Here is a 27,144-nt window from a genome sequence, read left to right on the forward strand (position 1 = left end):
GTTATATACTGTATGTTACAGCACATAGGCTATATCAGTGCCACATTGACTCATGTGGCACATGTCTGAGCGTTCAAAGGCAATTAAAGGGATAGTTCACCCTAAAATTAAAATTAAGTAAAAATTTACTCACCCTGGTGTTCATCAACTGCCATAAGCCCTTATTCTTTTATGCACCACAAAAAAAAAAGAAAAAAGTCCCACTCGCGCTTGACCATATAATGTGAATAGCAACCAGGATCAAGCTTTTTAAAAGTGATGCGAAAGTATCACAGAATGATCTCATGCGACACGTGCCATATAGTCCAAGTGCTCTGGGGGTATACCATAGGGTTTTGTGAAAAACAAACTAATTTTATGTGGGTTTTTTTTTTAAACAAAATTATTGACCTTGGCCGTAGGTCTTCTGCGAGTTCATGAGACTCTAATGCCGCTGTTCACTCCGTCTTGACCAGAAAAAGCACGTTATGAGAAATCAAGATTAACAAAAACACGATACTGTGAACTATCCCTTTAAGAGATTTAAATATTGGTTTTGCTCAAAGCAAGAGTAAGTGATTTAAAAAAATATATTAATTTAAATAAGATTGGATGTTGCAGTTGAAAAGATGCTTGGGAGAATGTAAGGGATTTAGAATAAGGTTGGTTTGTCATTTAGAGGGGTAAACAATTCTCAGAACGCATAAATGAAGATATGATCAGGTGTCTTAAGTAAAAACTAGCCAGTTATCAGAGAGAGTCTATGAGTTTAACATTTTACAAATTTAATTAGAAGTCATTTAAGTGGCAATGTTGAAAAATGCAGGGAAAGTTTTAATTAACATCTCTGATTTCAGGCAGAATTAACATGATGACGTTCCTTACAGTGGAAGAAAATTACTTAAATCATTGTAAAGATTTTGGTCAAAAATTACTTAATATAAACAGGAAGCTTCTAGATTAGAAAATCAACAGTGTTTTAATCTCTCAGTGAGCAAGCCAGAGGCGACAAGGAATGAAGAACGAAAAACTCCACTTTGGTGGTAACAGGCTAAACAATTTATTTTCATCACATGAACCGCATGGAATGGAGGGAGTGATCAACATGATTGATATTCAAAATGGTAAGCTTCGTTTAGTTTGTTTATCTGCAGTCCAAGTTTCGGATTCTCTTAAAGGGGTCATCGGATGCCCATTTTCCAAAAGTTGGTATGAATCTTTAGGGTCTTCATGTAAAGTTTGTAATATACTTTGGTTAAAATTCCTCAATGGTTGTGTAAAACAACACCTTTTTTACCTCCTCAAAAACAGCTCTGTTCAGAGCGACCCGTTTCGGTGCATGACTCTTTAAATGATAATGAGCAACTGCTCAATATAGATTATTGATACCAGTCTATATTATTTCCTTGCACGCAAATGCAGAACGCACATGCTAGTTGGCAGTCAGCTGTAGTCTTTGCGGTGTGTTTCAAGCACAGCTTGTTAACCCAGACGTATGAGGAAGTTCTTTGACATCGGATTGGTGCGTCACAACCTTTAAACAATGTCAACTTAAAGGATTAGTTCATTTTCAAAAAAAAAAAGTGCTGATAATTTACTCACCCCTATGTCATCCAAGATATCAATGTCTTTCTTTCTTCAGTCGAAAAGAAATTAAGGTTTTTGAGGAAAACATTCCAGGATTTTTCTTCATATAATGGACTTCAATGGCAATGGTTTGAAGGTTCAAATGTCCATCTCAATGCAGCTTAAAAGTCTCTACATGATCCCAGTCGAGAAATAAGGGTCTTATCTAGCGAAACGATATTTGAAAAAAACAAATATATACTTTTTAACCACAAATGCCCGTCTTGTACCATCTCTTGAGATGTGCCACGTATCGTCATCACGTTGGAAAGGTCACGGAAAAAATTATTATAATAAATTAAAGCAAAGATGTCGGACGATTTTGAAGTTGGAGGAGAAAATGAGATGGAATTTTTCACCCTTCCCTACCATTTTAAACTTAGATGACGTGATGCGTGACCTTTCCAACGTGATGACGCAATGCGTCGCACATCTCAGAGATGGTACACAACGTGTTAAAAAGAATATATATATATATTTATATATATTTATAGATTTTTTGCATATATATATATATATATATATATATATATATATATATATATATATATATATATAATGATCACTGATCATTTCACTAGGTAAGACCCTTATTTCTCGACTGGGATCGTGTAGAGACTTTTAAGCTGCATTGAGACGGACATTTGAACCTTCAAACCATTGGTTGCCATTGAAGTCCATTATATGAAGAAAAATCCTGGAATGTTTTCCTCAAAAACCTTAATTTCTTTTCGACTGAAGAAAGAAAGACATTGATATCTTGGATGACATCGGGGTGAGTAAATTATCAGCAAACATTTTTTTGAAAGTGAATTAATCCTTTAAACATTAACAAGCGCCTTTGTGGCTTGCCTGTAATAATACCGGGTAACTTTATTTCTTAAACAAAACAAAAAAATCCACTTGCATCTGGTGCTTGGCAAGAGTTATTTTGGACCCTGATTACACCCGCTCACCCTTAGAACAATTGAACAGATCAGACTCAGAATACGTTTTCAACTATAAAGTCTTTTAATGATCATTACAGAGTGAAACGCAGTGAACAGACCGGTACAACAAAAACAAAACAAAACAAAAGTCTGGAACTAAGATTATACATGTCAGTCGAAGCAGCTGGCATCAAGACATTCTGCTTCTCATACTGGTGTTACAGTTAAAGTGGACCCTCAACATTGGAGATACAAACACGGGAGAAATTCCTCATGTTTTCAGTTCCCACTGAATGACCAGCAGACATTTTAGACTTATAGACACAGCTCCAGATTGAAATAAAAAATTTAGTTAAAGAAAAATGTAAATGTACTCCCAATTCTAATTTTAAACACCATCCACACGCAACCCACTGCACATCCCAACAAACAATGCGAAATTTAAGAAAAAAAAAAAAATCAAGGCACAAATATGAATACTGCAAAAATGTAACACTCTACACATTACAGATCTGTAATGGTGAATAAATTATCTTTTAAAATTATCTATTGTTTCTTCTGGATATTTTCGAAAGACAGCTGAACAGGATGGGGCAGCAATGAGAGGGGTCGGTTTGGGGTGGAAAATGAGATGAGATGAATCTAAATTAGCAGACCAATGACTGCACTGAACAAATCTTCCTTAAAAGCTACAACTGATTTACCACCAGATCCAAACACACCAGGGTAAGTCAGTTTCCCATATAAAAAAAACAAAAAACAAAAAAAACACTTTAAATCAGGGGAATGGGGCATGACACCACCACCACCAAAAAGTTAAATAAAAAAAATATATATATTCAAATCAACTTAACATTACCCACCTCACTTTAAGAATGTTGTGTAAGTTTCAGTACCAATCTGTGTAACCAAATAAAAGCATTTTGCAGTGGCACAGAAGCTAATGATTAACACAATCCGTAACAGGCCTACCCGACTCCGTATTGCAGCATAAGACCACTTTTTCACTCTGTTAGCACACTAAAGTGTGGCCTACTGCCTGCAAAACAAGAAAACAGTGCACTGTGAAGATGGAATGATACTTCTTTATTTGCGCATTCTGGAAACTAGTACTTGTTAGCCACACTTCCCCTCTTCGAAAGCCTATAACTGGTCTAAAATGCCTCTATTTCTACATTAAACAACACCTATTAATCTCATCAGCTGCCTTAACACAAACACAGGGCGTAAAACAATAGCTTGGCATCCCATATTTGACGCCAACTTTGCCTAAACTTTGCTTATGTAAATTTGTTGGCCCTGTGCGGTGGAAAAGCGAGGCGAGGGTTTTTTCAGCCGTGTTCCACTTCATTCTCTAGCCTACAGCAATCCTCTTCCACTAGACTGCATATGACACATACTCATACACAAACTCGCTTCATGCTTGTCAAAAAACACTGGCAGACCTTCAAAGCAACTGGCTCGAAATGTTTAGATTGAGATTAAGTCCTAGAGTTACATTTTACCACACAATGCTAAAAGAGGAAGAGAGTAAAAAGGGCGTGTTTAATGAGGAAAAGCAGACTTTGGCACCAGTAACCTCCATTTAAGTATATTATATTCAGTTCATTTCTGAAATGACAGAATTTTTAAATTCCTCGGAGTTGGTCAAATGTTTTTTTTTTTTTTTTTTTTTTTTTTTTTAAACCTGTAACCACAGTAAACGGGTCTGATTAGACACAACTGCTAGTCTGATGGTTTAAGAAGAGACTGTAAACAACAGACTGTGCACTGGAGATCACGTCGGGAACACCATCAATGGGAAGAGACCATACTAGGGTTTCAGGAAATCATCCACTGAGAAAAAGACAAAGCAAGCTGAGGAGCTCAGAGATGCCATGGCTCAACTACACTTCAGAGACATGCAGATGGAAAGAACCTACAAAAAGCCTTGAAAGCAGGTGCAATAAAGCGTTTTTGTGAGCTGTGAGTGTCTCAACTTCAAGTGTCATTAAGTCCAGTTAATGTCGCAAACCATGCTGCTGACAAAATCTCACCTTCAATGTGTAATTCTGAGTGGACACATATACACACGCACAAAGATAGCATGAGAAGATATGAAATAGCAGTTTTAGGACATTTATATAACTTAAAATATACACACACAAAAAAAAACTAAAGCAATGTATGGTACATCGACAACTAAAAAAAAAAAAAAAAAAAAAAAAAAATTATATACAAAAGGCAAACATGTATCAACAGCTTGTAATGCTCAAAACTTTAACAGCATAAAGTCGTCATGGCCCAAGGGTACTCCGAATGCCATTCAAGAGCAACGGCGAAGTCGCTCTCTCATCTTGGCCCTACCGGAGCGCAACATCACCCAGTACTTCACACTGAGAGCTACACACACAAACAGACAAAAACACACAGGTTGAGACACACGCCAAACCCTGCGAAGGGCGTTTTGGCTTTAGCAGCTGCGAACCTGACTGACCCACAGGTCATCCTGCGAACGACCTGTCTCCTAAACACCTTGCTATCATTTCAGTCATATATTTTACTACATTGGAGTGCACTTCAAAAGTGAGAAACATGAGAATGATTATGCTATTAACAAAAGGAAAGACAAAAAAAAAAAAAGTACCAGTCAGTACTCTTTAAGACAAAATAATCATTTAACAAAAAATAAATTAAGGCATGCAGCAGGTAATGATATCAGTATTCTGTTTTTGATTTTTTTTGCATTCTGCAGTCATTGCTGATATTTTTTTTGACTGTCAGTCGTGTCCCACACCACTGAAGAATAAAAAAATAATTAACAGAAGTCAAAAACAACAATTAGCTGCCAAAAAGAAGAGTGTTTCCACTGGAATCACAGGCGTCTTTTGGGGGGACAAAGCTAAAGCATTGTTTAAAAGGCCAGTTATTTACAGGGGAGTCAGGGTCATGCACGCAAGTCGTCACAGCCTTCTGTTTAGCAATGGAATTGGGGGGAAAATAAACTTAACACACCACCAAGGTGAAATGTATATTGTAATACAAGAAAAAAAGTTGAAGTGAAGGACAGATTTAAAATACATCCATTTAAACTGCATTGACGTCTTCTAAACAATTTGTCTCTTAAAAAACGATATGTATAAAAAATTATACTAACAGAACATGACAAAATGTCTATTGGCGTCAAGAGTGCTGTTGTAATGTAAAACCAAGCTTTCTACAATGTAAGCACAGATGACTAGATCTAGAGATTGATAGCCTATAAAATTCATTTAAGGCTTCGCAGTAAACATCTGATTTGTTGACGCTGGCACTCCCCACCTTTTTTTAAAATGTGTTGTGATCTGATTCACTAAAGCCAGCATGGACATAGGAACATGCAAAAACGCACGCAGTCACGCTAATACACTTTCACAGATATGATCCAGTAATCGCACATACGCACACACACACTCACGTCACACAACTAACTGTGCATTAGACAGGCCTTTGCCCTCCTCACTCCTGTTTTTAAGGGCATTTGGCATCGATACATCACATTTTCTGACTTGGGGTCACGCAGAGGGGGCGAAGCCTGTCAGTACTCTGCTATGGGGGCGAGCTCGGGATTCAGATTGACCGTGATGTTCTTATACAGGCTGCTCAGAGAGATCTCCGGAGAGTACTGCAGATTGTTTAAGCCGTCCAGATGCTGTCGCTCTTTAGAGTACCTCAGCAACTTGTACCTGAGGGGAGGGCGAGATGAACGTGGGTTAGTGTGTCCTTGAGATAATCTGCTACAACTTGCAGAGATCTATATACGTATGACTGCAAATATGTTTTTGTCACACATAGGTCAATCCACTCTATGCTACACAGCAACAGATGAATGCAACTTTTGTTTAAGGTCAGGTGAAGTGTAAGCAGGTCAGAGGTAAAGATCGAACAGTGCAGTGAAAAGAAAGCTGTTTTCCACCCTCAAAATCTTAGTTCTTGAAGTCCTAGCCTCCAAAATTGGGGATAAACAGAAAGGAGATTGAGGAAGAAAGTGGAGCAATGACAATTGTCCTTCACAAAGTGCTTGTTAGAACAAAAAAAGATGCTTCCTCAGTGTTGACCCCTTTGCTAAGCATGCAGTTCCTGTTTATCATTATTATTATTTTTCTTTCAACCTTTTGGGGGCCTTAACATGCTCAAACTCTTCAAACTTAGCACACACGTTGGAATTGTCGGCCATTAAAGGGTTAGTTCACCCAAAAAAGAAAATTCTGTCAGTAATTACTCACCCTCATGTTGTTCCAACCCCGTAAGACTTTCGTTCATCTTCGGAACACAAATTAAGATATTTTTGATCAAATCTGAGAGCTGTCTGACTCCTTCATAGGCTGCAAGGCAATTTCATTCTGCCGGTCCAGAAAAGTTAGTAAAAACATTGTTAAAATAGTCCAAGTGACTACAGTGGCTCAACCTCAAGCTATTTTAACCATGTTTTTACTAACTTTTCTGGATGGGCTTTGCCTAGAAGCCTATGGAGGAGTCAGACAGCTCTCAGATTTCATCACAAATATCTTAATTTGTGTTCACGAAGATGAACGAAAGTTTTACGGGGTTGGAACAACATGAGGGTGAGTAATTACTGACAGAATTTTCATTTTTGGGTGAACTAACCCTTTAAGTATGGGCATAACTTGACATATTCTGGAATCGAATACTTAAGGTCAGGAATCGGATACTGGATATAAAATAAAAATTTTGATTCCTCTTATCAATTCCTTAGTGTGCATTTTAACATGACTTTAAACATTTCGCTATTTTCTATGCTGCGGACATTCAAAACATGGACACAAAAAGCCACCTCTCATACTGTATAGCGTGGAATACTGAACTGAGTTTTTCCATGTCTTTTTGCACTTGAACAGACAAATAAACAAAAATATGTCAAAATATCCTCGTAAACACAGTCGGTTATGTCTTAAGTGAACATAAACAGTAGACAAAGAAAACACATGTGTAACAGTATTATGGATCTGTGCAACTCTTAAAGTGACAGCAGCCTAATATTCTTGCTGCCGTCTCTAGAATAAAGTTACTCAAACAACAAAAAACAGAGAAAATTCACTCGCTATTCTTGACTGAATAACTTGTAACTGTATTTGTAATGTATATTTTACATTTAATTACAGTTTCTGTACCTGAATACCTGAAAATCTTAAAACACTGTTTATCTCAGTCGTATTTTTGTTCAGTTGTATTTATTTGTGTGATTGCTTTTTTTTTTTTTTTTTTTCTTCACAGAGTGTTACTTGTCTTTAAGAATGCTTGCAATTTATTATAGTTAGGCTAGTTGTTTCTGCTATGGTATTTTTTTTTAACTATAGACAAATGTTTATTGTGTAAGTGTTATTTAGCCTGTTGATTTTTGTGCATGTTATTCAGCTACAATGAAATGTTTTGCAATAAGACTTAGAATAAATGTGAATGATATCTAAGATTTTTTTTTTTTTACCTGATTGGAATCGAAATCGATAAGAATCTGAACCGATAAGCAGAATCAGAATCGTGAAAATTCAAACGATACCCAACCCTCTACACAGTACCCTTTTATATGGTTGTATTTGAGGTGCTCTGTAGTGCACCCCTTTACACCTACAGTAACCAAACTTCATAGACTAGTGTTTACATATGTGTGTGTGAACTGACCTCCCCAGGAACTGCACTTCTCCTCTGTGGTGATGGGGAATAGATTTGTATTTGCCAATATCACCTTCTGGCCTGGTCACATTGAAACCTGCGTAATGAACCCTGAAAAAAAAAAAACCCACACACACACACGTTTCTGTTAAATATACATCTATTTGTTTATGATAACATGACACGTACTTTAGTTACACACAGAAATATGGTGAAGCAATAAATTGTTGTTACACAAAAGTAACTGATAGTTAGAAAATGTGTTATGCTGCTCTTAGAAATATGCACATACGTCCAATTAAAGATAACTGACCTGTTCCAGAGGTCATCGTCCTCTCCGCCCCAGCCCCAGAATGCATTGGGAAAGCCATTGATCTTGAGGAATTGTTCGACAGTAAGTCCACTTACTCCACCAAAAAACTCATTGTAGGGAAGACTGAAAAAACACACACACACACACACACACTTCAACACTCAGTAAACTAAAGTATCAATATACAATCACTTGTAAAAAAATAAAACAAACAAACAAACAAGAGAAGGAGCGGGAAAAAAATAAATAAAAAAAGAAGAAACAGAAACCTTACCATCAGCAATCACTTGAAAGCAATAGGCAACAAAAAACAAGCCTTTTAATAGCACAGACTATCATGCTACTTCACAGGGTGATGAGGAGATACAGCACACTTAATTCCTTGCAATATCCCCACAAAGCATTTTGGTTTTAACCAGAATACGTTCACATGAACAACCGTCCTTAAAACTCAACCAAAGCAAAGCTGAACCACGGGATCTTAAATCAGTCTTTGGTCACATGCAAAATAAGGGTAAATTCTCCAACTACCCCAAATACTTTTGAGAGACATTTAGAGCTGCGTTTACACCTCATTACACAAATTACATAATCTGCATAACAAACAGTCCTAAAATCACCACGTCCCAAAACCATTTAAGTCTTACATTACATTAAAGTTATATGAGCTGCTGTGAAAATGCAAAAATATGAGGATGAACTGCTGCAGCCCTGCATTTATTTGACCAAATATGTGAGCTAGTCTCTTATAACAAGACACACATATGCAGAAACAATACACCAGGAAGTGAACTTAAGGATTAATGGTTTTCAGGCCCTTCACATCTACATACATAGGTTTCCGAAAGCCCATGAAAATGATTTGGACAGACATGGATCAGATGAATGAGGAAAAAGGGAAATGTTTCAACATTCCTTAAAAATTTAAAATAGATAAAAAGAAAAAGACTCTAAACCATGGCATGAAAGAATGGAGAAAATAATTGTTAAACAAGATTAATGACATTATTTAGGAAACGCAATAGCCAAAAAAAAAAAAAAATTCAAATCAATGCAAATACACCCGGAATATTGAATAGCCCAAAGATAGTGTGAATTTGATGACCTCAAATCTTCTCTCAAATTAAAGCTGAATTACAAATGCTAATGTGAGGAAATCACAAATGTTTTCTTCATCTAGTTTTGTCTTAACACTAAGCCAATTAGTTTTGCAAGTAAAAAGGCAGTTCACATGTGATCAAGGAAGTGGCACAGCAAAATACGGCAAATCTAAAGAGGCAACAAATCACAAAAAGACACTGTTGTTAATAGTGAGAAACTGTGTTGTTTTCAAACATTATTTTGTGGCATTCAAGATTAAGCTTTGAACATTCTTGAATAGGTTTTTGAAAATTTCCTGGTTTTGATTCCATGAATAAAAATAAAAAAAATCAGTTTTTTTCTTCTTTGTTTCAGTGAAAAAGCTCATTTTAGATCTTAATCAGAAAAATAAAACCGCACAAACACAACCAACTAACTAAAATACATATCCTTTAAAATCTGCAAGGGTCTACAGGCGATGGATAACATCACAACAGTTTATACACACACACTTAAACACGACAATGTGTGCTCTAAAACACTAGAATTGCCTAAAATATGCACTTTGAAAACAATCTGAACTGAACTTATCTGCATTAAAAACCTGGAACATCAAGAGCAGGGCAATCAAGAAAATAAACGTTAAACAATCAGAAAAAAGCAGAAAAGGGAATTACCCAAAAGTAATGAAAAGAGAGAATAACTAAAGTAAATCTTTCAGACGGATCACTTACATGTACATGTACTTGTCGAGCTTGGCGGCGAAGTGACGAGGCATCTGACCACAGCCGTAGTAATTACGGTCGTTTTCTGGGATGTGATCGACATCGTGAAACACCACACAGTCCCAGTCCAGGTCTTTCATGGCCTCTTTAAAGCCCACGTTAAACAGCATGGCACGGTTAAACGGCTGAGTACCCGCCTGAAAGCACATAAATGCATGACTGAAAAAATGCACAGACTAGACTAAAAGACAACTTGAATTCCATCCCATTTACTTTCTCAATCATAAGTACATTAGTTGTTTCCATATAAATGCCTCTGGAAGTCCACATGCTTATTAATTTTTTTTATTTTTTATGTTGTCTTATTGTATGTTATTATTATTGATGAGCTCACCAGGAAAAAATCCAGACAAATATGTCATGGCAGTTTTGAAGTACTAGAGCGCATACCTGTTCAATGACATAAAAGGCAAACTGCAAGCGTTGGCGTTGGAGCATAGGGGCGAGATGCTGAAAGAGGATGGGAAGATGCTCATGTCGATTCCTAAAAGGGATTAATATGGCCACCTGAGAGAAAGGAAGAGAGAAAGACACAAAAGCAGTTATGCTGTAGCCTGAGAAAACCCAGACAAACTTCCAGCAAATTTAGATTTGCTCTGCAAGTAGTCTGGCAAAGAGCCCATTCAAGCCGATTTCTAATCCGTCCAAATCGAGGCACCAATCAGAAACGTTGAGGCGGGCTTTACACGATGACAATCACTCTGATTGGTTTTAGGTCTATCCAATTGCGCCCAGAGGCATTTGAGCGACGTCCGTTGGTGAAGCGCACCAACTTTTAAATGCATTATTATATTCAAATTGCAAACACATGAGGACAGTCTCCATGAAAGACCCACTGGCAGATGAACGTGCTACTACATTTCTCTCCGAAACAGTAGGAAATTAAATTAGATTTAATAGAGGATTTTAACTGTGACAAGATGATTGACAGGGCAGTTTAAGTGACAGGATGCACGCGACAGATCCGTCCGATAAAGATGACGAAGTAGTATGTCCCAAAGCTTGCCTACTTTTTTGCTACACATTCAAAAGTACCTTTTCTTCACAAAAAGAGTACATACTTTTATGGCGTAGTGTAACTTAGGCGAATTGGGACGCAGCATATGGCTTTACACGATGACGATCTCTCTGACTGGTTTTAGGTCTATCCAATTGCGCCCAGAGGCATTTGAGCGACGTCCGTTGGTGACGCCCCTTTGGAAATGAGTTATTAATGAAGCTTTGCCAGGCCATAACTCAGTTACTGCTGAGAATGGTCTGGTTTTAACCAGGCTAGCCATGCTGATGTCCTGATGACCTTTTTTGAATGATGTAACCACAACAGTGACACACCTTCCAGCGTGGTTTGCAATCTTTGGGCTTCCAGTGGCCTCCAAATTTAATGTCCAGACGTTTGAGCCTCACTTCAATCTCCTCCACAGGAACCTCCGTCATGTTGACTTCCATCTGACCCTCTGCAAGGAAATACAACAGCAAGCAAATAAGAAAACAAGATTTTTGAGAATAAAATTTCTGCATGAGAAGAGTGTAAACGCTAGGGGTGTGACGAGATTTCCTGCCACGAGATCTCACAAGACTAAAATGTGATGAAATTTCTCGTCGAGAAAAAGCTGTCTCGCGCTGTCACCATGACGGAGCCTGAGGGTGAAATTAGCAGAGAATATGCCACCGCTACACTCACATTACATTATGGTGCCCACCGCTGCATTATTAGGGCCCAAGCCCTGAAAGGGCGAAGGCCCTATTGTTTTCGTAAGGATTATTTTTAGGGCCCAAGCCCTGAAAGGGCGAAGGCCCTATTGTTTTCGTAAGGATTATTTTTAGGGCCCAAGCCCTGAAAGGGCGGAGGCCCTATTGTTTTCGTAAGGATTATTTATTTATTTATTTTTTATTTTTATTTTTTTATTATTGTTTTACGCCACCAACTGGCATATATATATACTATACTATACTATACTATACTATACTATATATATATATATATATATATATATATATATATATATATATATATATATATATATATATATATATATATATATATATAATATAAATATAAATATAGCTGCGAGCAGCGATGGAGGGCCCAAGCCGGTGACACCGCCACCCCGGTGGCTTTAGTGTAACTACAGGCACCAGGGTGGCGGTGCCACCAGCTTGGGCCCGCAATCGCTGCTCGCAGCTATATTTATATTTATATATTTTTATTTTCTGTTTTTATAAAAAATAAAAACCACTGTAAACTATTGTTTACTATTGTCTGCTCACCCAGCACGAGTTGCAGTCGCACACAGTGCAGCAGGAATCACAGTCTACTGATCGTGTGACGATGGCGGACGATTTGTTGTGCAACAGAGCCTAAGTGTTTGATAAATGTCTTATATTGTAGAATGTGTGCTCAGCACTGCTGCTCTCAATACACAGAGTATGTGCGATCGCGAATCCGAAAGTAAACCGTGAGCTCCCTGATGCTTGCAAATTAGGCTGCATACAATAGCCTGTCACCCCCTATCAAACCTATCTCCGGACTGGGCAGTTGTGGTCTCGGTTTTGGTCTCTGTTTGCATTTTGAATATTGAGAGAGTACTTTGATTATGGTTGCACTTGCACTTATCGTTTGCAGTTAATAAGACTAAGAAAAAACTTAATTTTTCTTAATTCTGTTCAATTTGTGGAAAGGAGTTCAATTAGGAGGCCACACACAGCCTCAATCAGAAGTTCTGGAAGTTCATAATTCATGTACAGTAAGGTCTGAAAGAGACTTGTGTGAAATCATACAGGAGAGAAGCCAGTCAGTTGAGTTTGTGACACAAATAAGTTTACCCTATATGTGCACTTTTGTATGTATACAAATACTCTTGACTAAAGTGCACATATAGGGTAAACTTATTTGCTTTAATTGGGCTGACTTTTCAGGATTCGATACTCAAATAAGTATACTTATTTGAGTATCGCATATTTGGCTTAGCAACATCTAACTGTATTCAAATAATTTGAGTCAAGTAGACAAATTAAAATTTTAACTTACTCATAGAAGGTAACCGTTCAGGACAGGGCAGGTTCTGAGCATATGTGAAGTTCTCAGGTAGGTATGTGGTTGGTTGAGCGATATACTCGCTAGAATTATTTCCATCAGGATAATCTGTTAAAACAAAGACAGACGAAGACATATTAAAGTTAATGTGAATTGCCGATCCCATTTTATTTATATTCATCAGTGAAAAGGTATTCAATGAGAATAAAATGTGCGGTGGCACTTGGTTTTATCCATTGGGAATAGGGCTGAAACGATTAGTCGACATTGTTGACAATAAAAAATTGTCGACAAAATATCTTGTTGTCGAGTAGTCGTTTGATCCCACGTGACCTAATGTAAGGGCCTGCAATATCGCGATTTGACCGCTACGGCGCTGTAGCGCTAGAGAGTAATGCAGCCGTTACAAATGCTATTGCGGTAGAAGAAAACAGCGCGAATTATGACGGAGTCAGAATGTCTAAACGAATCCGAACTAGCAAGGTGTGTGAAAGTTTCGCAAAACTTCAAACCAAGAATGCTGTCGTGTGCAATACATGCTAGGTGGAACTTGCTTTTCACGGGAGCATAACATGCATGTAAAAGCACAAGACGAGCCGGTGAGAGGTGAATGTTCTCCAGCTGGAGCTAATGTTAAATAACTAGCAGTAAATCTCTTTATTAGAGAATGCAATACTACTACTAATAGCAATAATATGAACAATAATAATATAATTACAGTAATGTGATGATTTATTTTTGCATAGAATAAAGCTTGATCGAGCTTAGGAGTCAGGGCTGTTTTTATTATTGTAACACTATTAGGTATTACAGTCTTATCACTTGCCTGTATTTTGTTCCATATTCATGAAGACTTACAAAAGGAGATGTTATGAAGAATATCGTGTCAGTTACTTTTTCATACTGTAAATTAAAAGGTGAATGAGAATGTCTCTATTAGATCAATTGTCATGTCAATTTTATAATATCAACTTAACTCATGTCAACTTATAATAATTGTTTGCAGATTAAGTTTGTCTGTATTGCAGCTGATTCATTTTTGTTGATTTTTTTCTATTGAAAAAGAACCGAATATTTAAACAAAGCTTAGAGAGCATTTGTGTGTGATTTGAGTTGGACAGAAATCTGAAAACTTAAAGAGAATGACCTGTTTAGTTGCTCAAAGTTCATTAAAACAACCATTTCAAAAGCTGAAGTGATTTTCTTTTTTTATATTATAGTTAGAATATGTATAACTAATGTTTTAGAGTGTTTTAACTAATTGAAAAAGCTGAATAATCGTTCTAAAACGTACTGATTAGTCGGCGAAATAATCGATGATTAGTCGATTAATCGTTCTAATAATCGTTAGATTAATCGATTATCAAAATAATCGTTTGTTGCAGCCCTAATTGGGAATTGATTGGACATTGAAAAGAATTGAGCCAGACTGAATGAGTGTCTAAATAGCTCTTTTGCTGTTGGTTAAGATCATTAAACAGCCTATGACACCAGATAATTTGAGTTTCAGAAGAAGACCAAGTTATTAAATTCTGACTTCTGAGATTACAAATACTTTTTTTGCATGGAACAACATAATGAACAGGCTAGTTCAGCGTTTCCCAACCGGGTGCATTCTGGCCTGAACGGGTGCCGTGTAAAAACTCCATCAAACATTTAAAAATTGCTAAATGTGTAAAAATAAAAATTTACTATCAATCTTGGATCGTCGGAAGTCTCTAATAACAACAAATAATGCGCACAAATTTATAATAAAAATGCAAATCAAAAGTTTTCGGCGTTGAATTGCGGAGGTTGCGCTTGCGCGTCATTTTATTCCCGTACCTCATTCCCAGTGCGTCCATATAAAGCTGCCTATTTTTCATTGTTGCGCTTACGGTCAAACACACACGAAAACATTGTCACAACGTCCGTCTTGCCGCGTATTCACATAAACACATCGGTTATGTCCGTGCTGCTGTCAACGGTAACGCGTGCGATTAATGTTTTTCAGTTTAATGCGTTAAAAATATTTAACGCAATTAAAGCAGCATCCGTTTTTTTTCTGTCATCCTTTGGCTAGCGTTACATTATATAATCACGTTCTTCTTCATGCAAATGCTTTTACACCATGCAAACGAGAAAATTATGCAAGCTTATGGGTAGCAAATTTCAATTTGAAATGTAATATGCAAAATGACAATGCAATATGTAAAATGGCAATGCATTTCTGTATTTAAATTTAAATTTTCCAATACATTTGTGCAACGTTTGGTGCAAAATGAAAATGAAAATTCAATTATATAATTTACATTTGCCATTTCATACACTAGTTTTAATATGTAAATTGAATACATATTTTAACACTTTATAAGTTGCAAAATTAAAATTAAAATGTATTACAGAAATGATTAGATATGTTTAACATGTTCAAGAAAAAACTGTAGCAAAATTGTAATTTAAATGTTATTTTTTCTTAATTGCATTTACACTCACAGTTAAGACACTTGCGATTGCATTTCCATTAAGTGTCCCGCAATGAATGTAGCAAAATTCAATGTGCAATTTGAAAATGCATTCTGAGCCGATCACGTGCCCGCCCCGCCCTGTCAATCACTGCGTGAAGGCGGGGCTCGGCAACAGGTAAACATACGCCATGGTGCGTATTTTGAGGTGTTGGAAGGTAACACGGCGGCGGCAGAGCTGATACGAGCGTTACATTCACTAGCAGATGAAGTGGAGCGTGAACAGAGAAATTGTAGTGTTTCCGAAGATTATTACGCGTCTGCAGGTGATAGAACCAGTACGATGTTGGACCGTCTGGGTCTGGGAGAATGTTCTGCCTTATCAGGCGTCAACATTATGCTGAGCTGCTGTTGTCTGATGCTGGACTGTGTTGATGGTTTCATTTTGTATAAAATATTCTCATTGTCTGATACATGCTCATCTTGATTCTTATTACTATTAACTTTAATACCCAATAGATCCTATATGTTGGAGATCCTATAGTTTTTCCTTACAAATGCATAGGCACTCTGTGATCACATAATATGACAAAGCTCCGTTGGTAGGGTATTCAGTATTAATAGCTACCTAAAAACATGACTGCTCTTTATTTATAACTGACTGTAATGTTCAATAAAGTGACGAATGTGATGTGTGACCATCTCTGTTTATGCAGCTGTATAATCATAAAATATGAGGCAGACATGCGAATCCCCTTTCTATTTTATAAAGCATATTGATAAGGTATTAACACACAGGGTCACGGAATCTGACGGGTCAAATTCATCGACCTAGCCTTTTTTGGGTGAATGTGGAGCAGGTCGAGGGCTGGTGACGTCATCGTCTATAATTCAGTGTCTAAGGGCCCTTTCACACCTACCTTGTTTGGTCCGGACTTTCGGACTTTTCAGTTTGGTCCGAATCAAAATTACAGGTGTGAAACCTCCCCCGGACCACGGTCCGGACCAAACAGACGAAATTTGGTCCGACGAAAAGAGGTAGTCTCGGTCCGGATCAAACTGTTCAAAGGTTTGGTTCGTTTCTAGTGTGAAAGCATTTTCTGTATGGTTCGGACTTTCGGACCATTTACAGGAAGTTCCGGTGGTTCCCGCGTAGCCTAAACAACTGAAGAAGAATATTTATGTGCAGATCTGTCAGTCCTGCCCACAGCGCGCGCACACGCACACACACACACACGCACTTGTCCTGCCGGCGATGATAAAATGTTCGCACAACGAGGACGTTCATTTGGCGAATTTGAACTAGCCTCGAGTGTAGTTGGTGCTGCAGGTCGTAATGCCGTAATAACAGTATAGTGGCAACGATATGCGTCTGTTCATTCATTCTTGTCAAAGTTACCCGCCGCATTGACAACACGCTGACGTCAGGTGCACGTCCGTTTTCAAACCAATGTCAATATGCAGCCCATATAGATGATGACGACAGGACGCAAGTACGTCATGTAAAGTTCTTTAGTGCGCTCGCATAATTGCAATATGAAAACAAACCAAAACTAACCAAATGTATACAATGTATCAAAACATGAACTCTGGTTCGGACCATGGTGCGGACTTTCAGGTGTGAAAGGGCCCTAATATTTTAAACAACGAAGCAGCACACGAAACTTTAACCGGCACAAACGATCGCACAAACAAACGAGACTATTTTGGGTGAATGTGGAGCAGTAGGGGGCTGAGTGACCTCAGAATGACCAATAAATATTATTTTAATATTTAAGAAACCAAAGCAGCACAAAATAAACGTTTATCGGCGCATGTGGAGCATGTCGGGGGGCTGGTGACATCATCGTCTATAATTCGGTCTAATATTTCAAAAACTGAAGCAGCACAAACAAAACCGGCACAAACCGAACGAGAGCGAGACTATTTTATTTGGAGCATGTGGCAGCCTGGGTGACATCAGAATGGCCTATAAATATTCTTTTACTATCTAAAAAACAGAAGCAGCACAAACAAACAAAAATTACAGCACAAACAAAGTAAAAACGATTGAGCCTATTTTACCGACGTTTTGCATCGGGTTGGGGGCGGGGCCAACTTCACGCAGTGATTGACAGGGCGGGGCGGGCACGTGATCGGCTCAGAATGCATTTTCAAATTGCACATTGAATTTTGCTACATTCATTGCGGGACACTTAATGGAAATGCAATCGCAAGTGTCTTAACTGTGAGTGTAAATGCAATTAAGAAAAAATAACATTTAAATTACAATTTTGCTACATGTTTTTGCTTGAACATGTTAAACATCTAATCATTTCTGTAATACATTTTAATTTTAATTTTGCAACTTATAAAGCGTTAAAATATGTATTCAATTTACATATTAAAACTAGTGTATGAAATGGCAAATGTAAATTATATAACTGAATTTTAATTTTGCACCAAACGTTGCACAAATGTATTGGAAAATTTTAATTTAAATACAGAAATGCATTGCCATTTTACATATTGCATTTCAAATTGAAATTTGCTACCCATAAGCTTCCATAGAAAATACAATAGAGAATGCGCTGTCTGTGATGCTGACACACACGACGCACAGAACGATGCGTGCCAGAATCGACTTCTCTTTCGCTTTGAGTATCCTCATGAGAGCAGTCTTAAATTAGTTAAATAAAGTCTTAAATGAACGTTAAGAGTTGTGAGAAAATGGGACGCGTGTGGGATCCACATGTGCAGCAGTGACATCAGAATCAAATAACACTTCATTCATAAAAAGATGCCATTAAACAGTTATTTGAAATATACTATCTTTATGTTGTTTCTACATTAATTTGGATATTAACTGTGAAATTATTACATAAAATATATTAAAAACAAGCTATCTTGTGCAATTATAACAAAATTATCCCAATATAAAAACACAAATACACTGAGTGTGCAAACATTAAGGTGAGATTTGCAATGGTAATTGAGCAATGTTTATATATGAATAAAAGCCTTAATTAAATATGTCATCATGTAAAGTGATCTCTTCAGAAGAAATTAATGATTTCCTAGACTTTAAATGTATGGACAAAAAAATTTGATAATATTAAAAATATCTATATGACAGTAAGCCTATATGGCAGTTCTTCCCTGTGGTATTGAAAGTTGATAGATTTCAAGATATAGTATCAAAGTAGTATCGTGACAACACTAGTGTAGGGTGTCACACATTTAAAAAAATTTTCAAAGGGTGCCTTGACTGAAAAAAGGTTGGGAAACACTGGGCTAGTTCACAGTGAGACCAGGAACATTCATTAAGTGAGGAAATACGGTCAAATTGACTTAATGTTGACCTTGAAGCAAAGGAACAGGATCCACTAAGCCGAAAGTGTACTAACTACCCATGTCAATGTTCCGCTGCAGCTTGTGGGCAGTCTGTGTGATGTAAATTTCATTGTCAGCGCAGTTCTCTGATGTTCGTATAAACATATTTTGTTGTGCACACGGACAACAACACATGAGCAAGTAATTTGAGCGCTCAAAAACAAAGGTCCAGGATGTAGTACAAACTCACTGAACACATCCATCCACATTCAGGATCAGTGGATTATATTTTGAAAGACTTGCATACTAAAATGTGTGCTACACAAAGCAAAACGCGGAACAGTATACCTGGGCCTTTGCAATTGGGTTCAGTTCAAAGATGAGCCTGGTCAATGTTATTATGAAGAGATGTCATTGACTCTTACCTGTGCCGTTGAGAGTACTGTTCTTATTGGTGTATAGCCTGATCATGTGACCAATGGTCCGCACATTGTCTCGTAACATGATACCCTGAGCCTGTACCATGAAGAAATATGTGTTGACTGAAACAGAGAAAGAGAGAGAGCGTTTAAAGCATTTCCCAAATGATGTAAAGAGGAAACTGTGTGCATTACATTGAGTTACAATACAGTGCAATGACCAAGGGTACCTCAGAGCTGCTCAATTACAAAATGTGTCATATCAGAAATGTGCAAATATCCATATTGTAAAACATTTGTAACTGGACAGCAAAAATGAAAGCTTTTTTCCCCTCTTCCTCGCACTGAGAAGCTCTTAAGAGCAGCATTATTAGAAAATGGCAAATGCTGAAACTATCAGCAGCTATCATTGTAAGCATCAATGGCTGTCTGTGGTTTAGCCTCAGCTCTTGTCAGTGTAATGTAGTTTTGTTTTAGGTTAATTGCTACAATAAGATTATGCCAGCATTCCTGAGTCCAACATTTCCGAGTCCACATATGAGAAGAAATGAACCGAGATAAGCAGAATGTCAATCATTACGCTGCGCATCAACTATAGGTCTGAAGGGAAGTCTGAACTGAGATTCACATCCTGCTATGGGACAAACTACGTAAGCAGACAAGTATAAACTCTTGACATATAGACTAATATTTAAATGACAATAATATTTTGGTTACTGCATGTAAAGGACAAGCTCGCTTGCATATACACATAATATTTATTTATATTTAACCGTTTAAAAGTTCGGGGTCATGATTTTTTTTTTCAGGATTCTTTGATGAATAGAACGTTTTCTATTATATTCTTGAAATCAGAACCAGTTTCAGTTTTCTGTATGTATCGGATTTCACAAAAATAGTAAGCAACAACAACTGTTTTCAACATTGATAGTAATAATAAATGCTCCTTAAAGGGGTCATATAATGCCATTTTTGTAATGGCTAAGCTAATATGATTATTTAGGGTCTAAATTAAAAGTTCGTAATATACTTTAATTAAAAATTCATTATAGTATTGTAAGAAAACACTCATTTTACCTGGTCAAAAACAGCTCTGTTTTCAGCACGCCGTTTAAGTGCATGTGTCTTTAAATGATGATGAGCTTTGCTCACCCCGCCCCTCTGTTCTGTGGGTGTTTTGCCACAACAACACACGTGGAGTGTTGCCTTGACAACAGTTGAGGGTATATTTTGAAGAATGGCAGCGGGAGTCTCTGAGGACACTGTGCAACCGTATCAATTTGAACCGGAGTCGGAAAACAGGACGTTTCTGAATGGTTGGTTAACGTAATGTCACTTTGATCTATCTTTGCGTGTACTGGCAGGGTAGAGTAGTGAGATAAGAACGCTATGTGTTCACTGATGTATACGTTAGTTCATTGACAGATTAATGTTACAGCTAATGGTAATGAAAAACTTTTTTTCTGTAAATGTAGGCTTGTCCGTGATGCGTAACGTTATCTATGCAGTGTTAGGTACAACTGTCAGGGCTGAAGCACTAAATTTTTACTGATCTGTTTAAAAAATAACCAGTCTGTGAGACTATGACAGTCATTAGGCACATAAACAACACATACTCAGACAGGAGCTAATACCTTTTTCAATGTTCTCATTTATAAAGCAGTCTGGTGAAATGATTCGCGCAAACATGAAAGCATTGACGTTGATCGTGGGGAATATTCCCTTCGAAAACAAAACTCAGCCACTGCGTCTTCAACGGTTCGGATTTAGGAACATCAAAATGACTGCTGTGTTCCTTATTGCACCCAAGAACAGAACACCACAATCGATTAGACGCCATTCTGCTCATAGACAGTGCTCCAGCGTATCAACAATGACCGCGCCGGTCCGCGCGGACTATGATTGACAGCTCGCTCACGAGCGAGGGCGGGTCTGTGTTGAAACGCTGCTGTCAATCAACAATCGTGGGAGGGGCGTCCGACCGTGTGACGTCACAAGGTCGAACGGCTTGATTTGAGACAGGGGAAAACAAATAAGGAGATTAAAAAAAAAAACACTGGATAGATTTTTATCATTTTATGATAGTTGTGTACAGGCACTGCCAACACACATTTCAGTACAACCAACTTGTAAAAGTGCATGTACCATTATATGACCCCTTTAAGCATCAAATCAGCATATAAGAATGATTCATCAAGGAACTTGTGACTGAAGGCTGGAGAAATGATTCAGCTTTGCCAGCAGATAATTAAACTACATTTTAAAATATAAAAAACAGAAAAAAGTAATTGGGTTATTCTGTGTCAAATCAATCAAATTTCAGAAACGTCCCCAGCTTTTTTTAATTCCTTTTTTAAAAGACAGACAAACATAAATAATGATGAAAGCCAAAATTTTAAGTGTCATGGCCATGGATGTATATTTACTGAGTAATTCACTATTTTGTAGGTGGGGTGGGGGGTGGGGGGTGGGGGGTGGGGTAAACCAATGAGAGTTGGAGCCAAATTATAGGGGGGTAAACTGACTTTAGAAAGATGACATCAGCATTATTTTATTTTTACACAGAGATGATATATGCCAACGGTGACAGTTCAAAAATGGAAAAAAGCACTTGTGTTTTTTGCCCAAAGTTGTTTCTGACTGTCAACTTTTAAATAAAAACACTGGTGGGGAAAGTTTAAAAAAAAATCTTGCCAACCCCAAACAATATATAAGCTATGATGCATTTTAAAATGCACAAAGCTACACAACTTTGACAAGTGTACTAAAGAGGGCCAATGACGGGCATTAAGAACAATACACTGTACATTTTTGATAATACATCAGTTGACATTTGGATAGTTTGAGTTTATCAGTGGCCGATAACTGCTGTACTGATTAACAAAATGCATGCAAGTGAAAATGTCCTGTTCTCTCTTTAGTTAATTTTGCTGAAATAGTGTAAAATAAAAATAAAAACTAATTTCATTAATATTGTTCATCCATCATATAAAAACTGTAATATTTATTGCATTAATATTTCATATTAACATGAAATTATATATTTAATTCAGCAGCCATATCACCCTGTAGCCCAAGACTTGTTGCCCACTGAAGCTAAGCAGGGCTGAGCCTGGTTAGTACCTGGATGGGAGACTCCTGGGAAAACCAGTTTGCTGCTGGAAAAGGTGTTAGTGAGGCCAGTAGGGGGCGCTCACCCTGTGGTCTGTGTGGGTCCTAACACCCCAGTATAGTGATGGGGACACTATACCGTCAAAGAGCACCATCCTTTGGATGAGACATTTAACCGAGGTCCTCATGAGGACTCTATGTGGTCATTAAAAGATTTAGATTTGCCCCTTGGCCTCTGTCCATCATGGCCTCCTAATCATCCCCATATACTGATAGGCTTCATCACTCTGTCTCCTCTGCACCAGTAAGCTGGTGTGTGGTGGGCGTTCTGCCGTCGCATCATCCAGGTGGATGCTGCACATTGGTGGTGGTTGAGGAGATTCCCCCCTTCCATATAAAGCGCTTTGAGTACCCAGAAAAGCGCTATATAAATGTAAACAAATTACTTATTATTATAATTAATATTGAAAGTGGCCAAAAGTATAATGACACCCAAACACCAAAGCCATTTTTTCATATTTACATGAAATTATATATTTAATTAATATTGAAAGTGGCCAAAAGTATAAATGACACCCAAACACCAAAGCCATTTTTTTCATATTTACATGAAATTATATATTTAATTAATATTGAAAGTGGCCAAAAGTATAAATGACACCCAAACACCAAAGCCATTTTTTTCATATTTACATGAAATGATATATTTAATTAATGATGAAAGTGGCCCAAAGTATAATGACACCCAAACACCAAAGCCATTTTTTCTTGTTTACCATTTAGCCTAACTTCTATACGATTTATTTATGGACCTCACTAGCAGGGGAATCCTCACCTTGTAAACCAAAAAAGCTCCATTCCACTATATATGGGTGTATTCCGAAGAAAAAGTATTTTATATGTAAATTATAACTGGTTGTCCACATACATGTGTAGTGTCTAGACATCAGATGTGCATAATGCAAAACCTATATTGTCCATTATATTTCAAATAACAAAAATTGTTGTAGTATAGTGCTGAAATGAAAACAACTGCTTTATTTGGCAGTCAGATTTATTAAAAAAATAGCTTTGCTGTAGGAAACTGCACAGCAGCAAGTAGATTCCCAACGCTGATACAAATCTTCAAGCCAGAATATAAACAGCAGCCATTAATGGTACCTAAATATTAACTCCAAGCCAAGGGACAAAAAAACACATTGGTTCTTCCTAACTACCCAGAGCTCTTCATATATTAGACACAGTCCAGTGAACACTGGTCAAACAACAGTGAGGAAAACATTACCTTTCTTGGGCACTGATTATACAAACACAGCAAGAGCTATTAAACAGGATTTGGTTGTGTGTTGCTGGTGTAGTGCATGTGTTGGAGGGTTGCCTGGAGTTTAAGAGTAAGATTTTAGTACAGACACTGAAAAAAAGAACTGCAGACTGATGTGTCAAGACCACAAATCCAACACATAACTGTTATCCAAGGCTTTGAAAAGCACTTTCTTTGAAATTCTAACAGGACAACAACAGTCAGGCTGATGTTAAATATTACAGCTGGTTAACAGCAACACAAAATTTGTTCAGACGTTCAGTTAAGCAAGTCGAGACAAACCGCAAACGATTTACAACACACTTGTTCGCATCCCAATACAGCTACAGTGTAAAGAGAGTACATTATGAAGAGTGTTTCTTAACTTGTAAGTTGTAGTAATGACAAATCAAAGGTTTTGCTTTAAAGTGCACTTTAAATCAATATGCTTAATCTTTTGCCATGCTTTAAAGAAGTACACTTATTCTAAACTGACGAACATGCTAAAGCACTTGTAAAGTCTACTTGATTCTAATTTGAACTGTTGAGTGATTTTTGATGTTACATTTATAGTTAACATTGTAAATGTACTAAATTGCTATCTTAACACTGCTAATTACGAATATATTTAAATACACAACAACAAGTTTAAATAGAAAATTAGAAATGACATTAAAGATTACCATAAATACATGTCAGTATATTTGGCACTTTAACCATTTCAAAGACAACAGAACTAGACCTAATTATGAAATTACATAGTTTACATACATTACAAGATGTAGAAGTCCTGAACTTGGGTCAGTTCACTTCACCCCAAAATGAAAATTATACCATAATTTACTCACCCTCAAGCTATCCTAGGTATGACTTTCGTCTTTCAGCCAAACACAGTCAGAGTTTTATTAAAAATATCCTGGGCTGGCTCTTCCAAACTTTATATTGGGAGTGAATGGTACCTTAGGCCCCAAAAAAATCACATCCATCCATCATAAAAGTAATCCATACGACTCCAGGGTGTTAATAAAGGCCTTCTGAAGTGAAGTGATGGGTTTTTGTAAGAAAAATATTTTGATTTATAACTTTATACTATAATCACTGGCTTCCGGTAACGGCCGTACACTAGTCTAGTTCCAGCTGAAGAGTGACCTCTGACCCGACGCATGATGTAGGGTGTAGGAGTAGCGTAAGCTTAGGCGAGAGTAAATGCCTCTCGGTGTTCAAACAAACCGGGCTGGGCAACAAACTCAAGCTCCTCTGACATTTCTCTTTAAAAATTCTTATTTTAGACTTCTAGCCTAATTCGTGGCCAGTGTTTTGTTTTGCTCTGCGCTTCCACGTTTGTCAGTAAGTCATGCGTCAGGTCAGAGGTCACTCTTCTGCCGGAACTTGAAGGCAGTGATTATAGTTTATAAAGTTATAATTATGGATATTTGTCTTACAAAATCACATCGAATCACTTCAGAAGACCTTTATTAACCCCCTGGAGTCATATGGATTACTTTTATGATGGATGGATGGGCATTTTTGGGCTTAAAAATCTTAGTTACCATTCACTCCCATTATAAAGCTTGGAAGAGCCGGGATATTTTTTAATATAACTCTGATTGTGTTTGGCTGAAAGAAGTCATATAGGCTACCTAGGATGGCTTGAGGGTGAGCAAATTATGGGATAATTTTCTTCTTTTTGGGGGGGGGAACTAACCCTTCAACTTCAAGTTCAACTAATTGCATTTCATATCCATTTAAACTATAAAAATTTAAGTAATTTAATTGTAAATATCATAATAGCTAACCTACCAACCGAATTAGGGGAGGGAATCTACTTCCATGTTATAACTAGGACACCACTGATAGTTAGGTATAATAATATTTCAAAAACTGGTGGATAAGGCTCAATGACAAATTACCCTTCCGTAGTCATGTGGTTTATGATGATATGAGCAGGTCCAACAAGAGGCAACTGAGCTTTACATAAACACGATAACAGCTGATTAATCAATATATCTCAAGGAGGAACATAAACTTCAAGTCAAATCTGAATTTACTGTGCTCGAATATCTAACACCGTCTGCGTCTCAAAACCTACAGAGCCGCCTAAATGGATGGCATTGTTGGCATTTCTGAGCATCACAGCAATAGCAATTCAATGGCTGTTTAGTTAGATAGCTCACTGGGCTTTTTAAACACAGCCTGTCACTAGTGCTTGTTTGGGAGGTGATTATCAGTATCTGGAGTCAGTGATGTATGAAACACGATTAACGCGTTTAATCACATCACTCGTGATGCTGGGAGTTATCAGACGGACTCACCTATTCCAGGAGCCGCATAAATGAAGTATAGGCAGGTCGTGGACATGGAGAAGAAAAAGATGAAGGCCATTAAGGAGCGGTTGGACAACCGCATCAGCCGCCTCCACTTCCACATTTTATCCCGGCTACTAGCTATCCGTCACTCCCATAAAAACACAGAACGGAGAAAAGAGATGCTGTTTGGTGGGGTGAAACGGTCATCCGTGGGAAATGGGGAGCTAAATCAGGGTGCTGGTAAAGTCCGCATCGTTCATTCAGTTGGATGCAAGGCCGCAGTGCTCGATCGCTCTCCCAACAAAGTCAAGAAAATTCCAGATCAAAAAAATAAATAAATAATAAAACGTGCTACATCAAACGGCGTCCGGGCTCGGCGTGCGGTCAACGCGATTCATTTTGTTCGGTGCCGCTGCCGCTGCTGGTTTAGTGTTGCGGTATGTTTCTAGTGAGCGCAGACACGCCTCGTCGCGTTGATGATGATGATGTTTGGAGATGATGAAGGGAGTGAAAGTGATGGTGATGAGGGACCTGCCCTTCCTCCCTCTTCTCCCCCTTCTCCCTCTTCCCCCTCTCTATAAAATCCCCCCACGCTCCAGCGATCAGTCCTGCGATACGGCGGCGTGAAAAGGCGATCGACCCGCAGAGCAACCCGCGATGAGCGGGACGGGAGAGCCGGGGATGAGAGTGGGAGAGCCGACAGAAACGTGACGAGGCTCGACCGGGATTCCTTCGATTTCGGTTCTGCTGTCGGTGCAGGTGCAGACACCGTTTCCGGTAGGCGTGACCCACAAAATGGCTGCCATAGCATGAGGAATGTTTTCAAAATAAAAGTATTTACGGGCCTGTTGCAGAAA

The 27,144-nt window shown here is 37.8% G+C and overlaps 1 protein-coding gene across 1 annotated transcript; it reads right to left on the reverse strand.

Annotated features, from left to right (window-relative positions):
* Nucleotides 1–2,593: 2,593 nt before the first annotated feature.
* b4galt6 (UDP-Gal:betaGlcNAc beta 1,4- galactosyltransferase, polypeptide 6) lies at nt 2,594–27,066 on the reverse strand. Its single transcript, XM_084091229.1, has 9 exons — nt 26,294–27,066; nt 19,577–19,693; nt 13,390–13,503; nt 11,694–11,815; nt 10,752–10,868; nt 10,311–10,498; nt 8,497–8,619; nt 8,193–8,294; nt 2,594–6,238 (listed from the first exon to the last, which is right to left on the reverse strand). Exons 1-9 carry the CDS (start codon nt 26,406–26,408, stop codon nt 6,091–6,093), a joined length of 1,146 nt encoding a protein of 381 aa, XP_083947355.1. The 5' UTR covers nt 26,409–27,066; the 3' UTR covers nt 2,594–6,090.
* Between the last annotated feature and the right edge of the window lie 78 nt (nt 27,067–27,144).

This window comes from Abramis brama, assembly GCF_963993115.1.
Source record: "Abramis brama genome assembly, chromosome: 18".
Taxonomy (NCBI): domain Eukaryota; kingdom Metazoa; phylum Chordata; class Actinopteri; order Cypriniformes; family Leuciscidae; genus Abramis; species Abramis brama.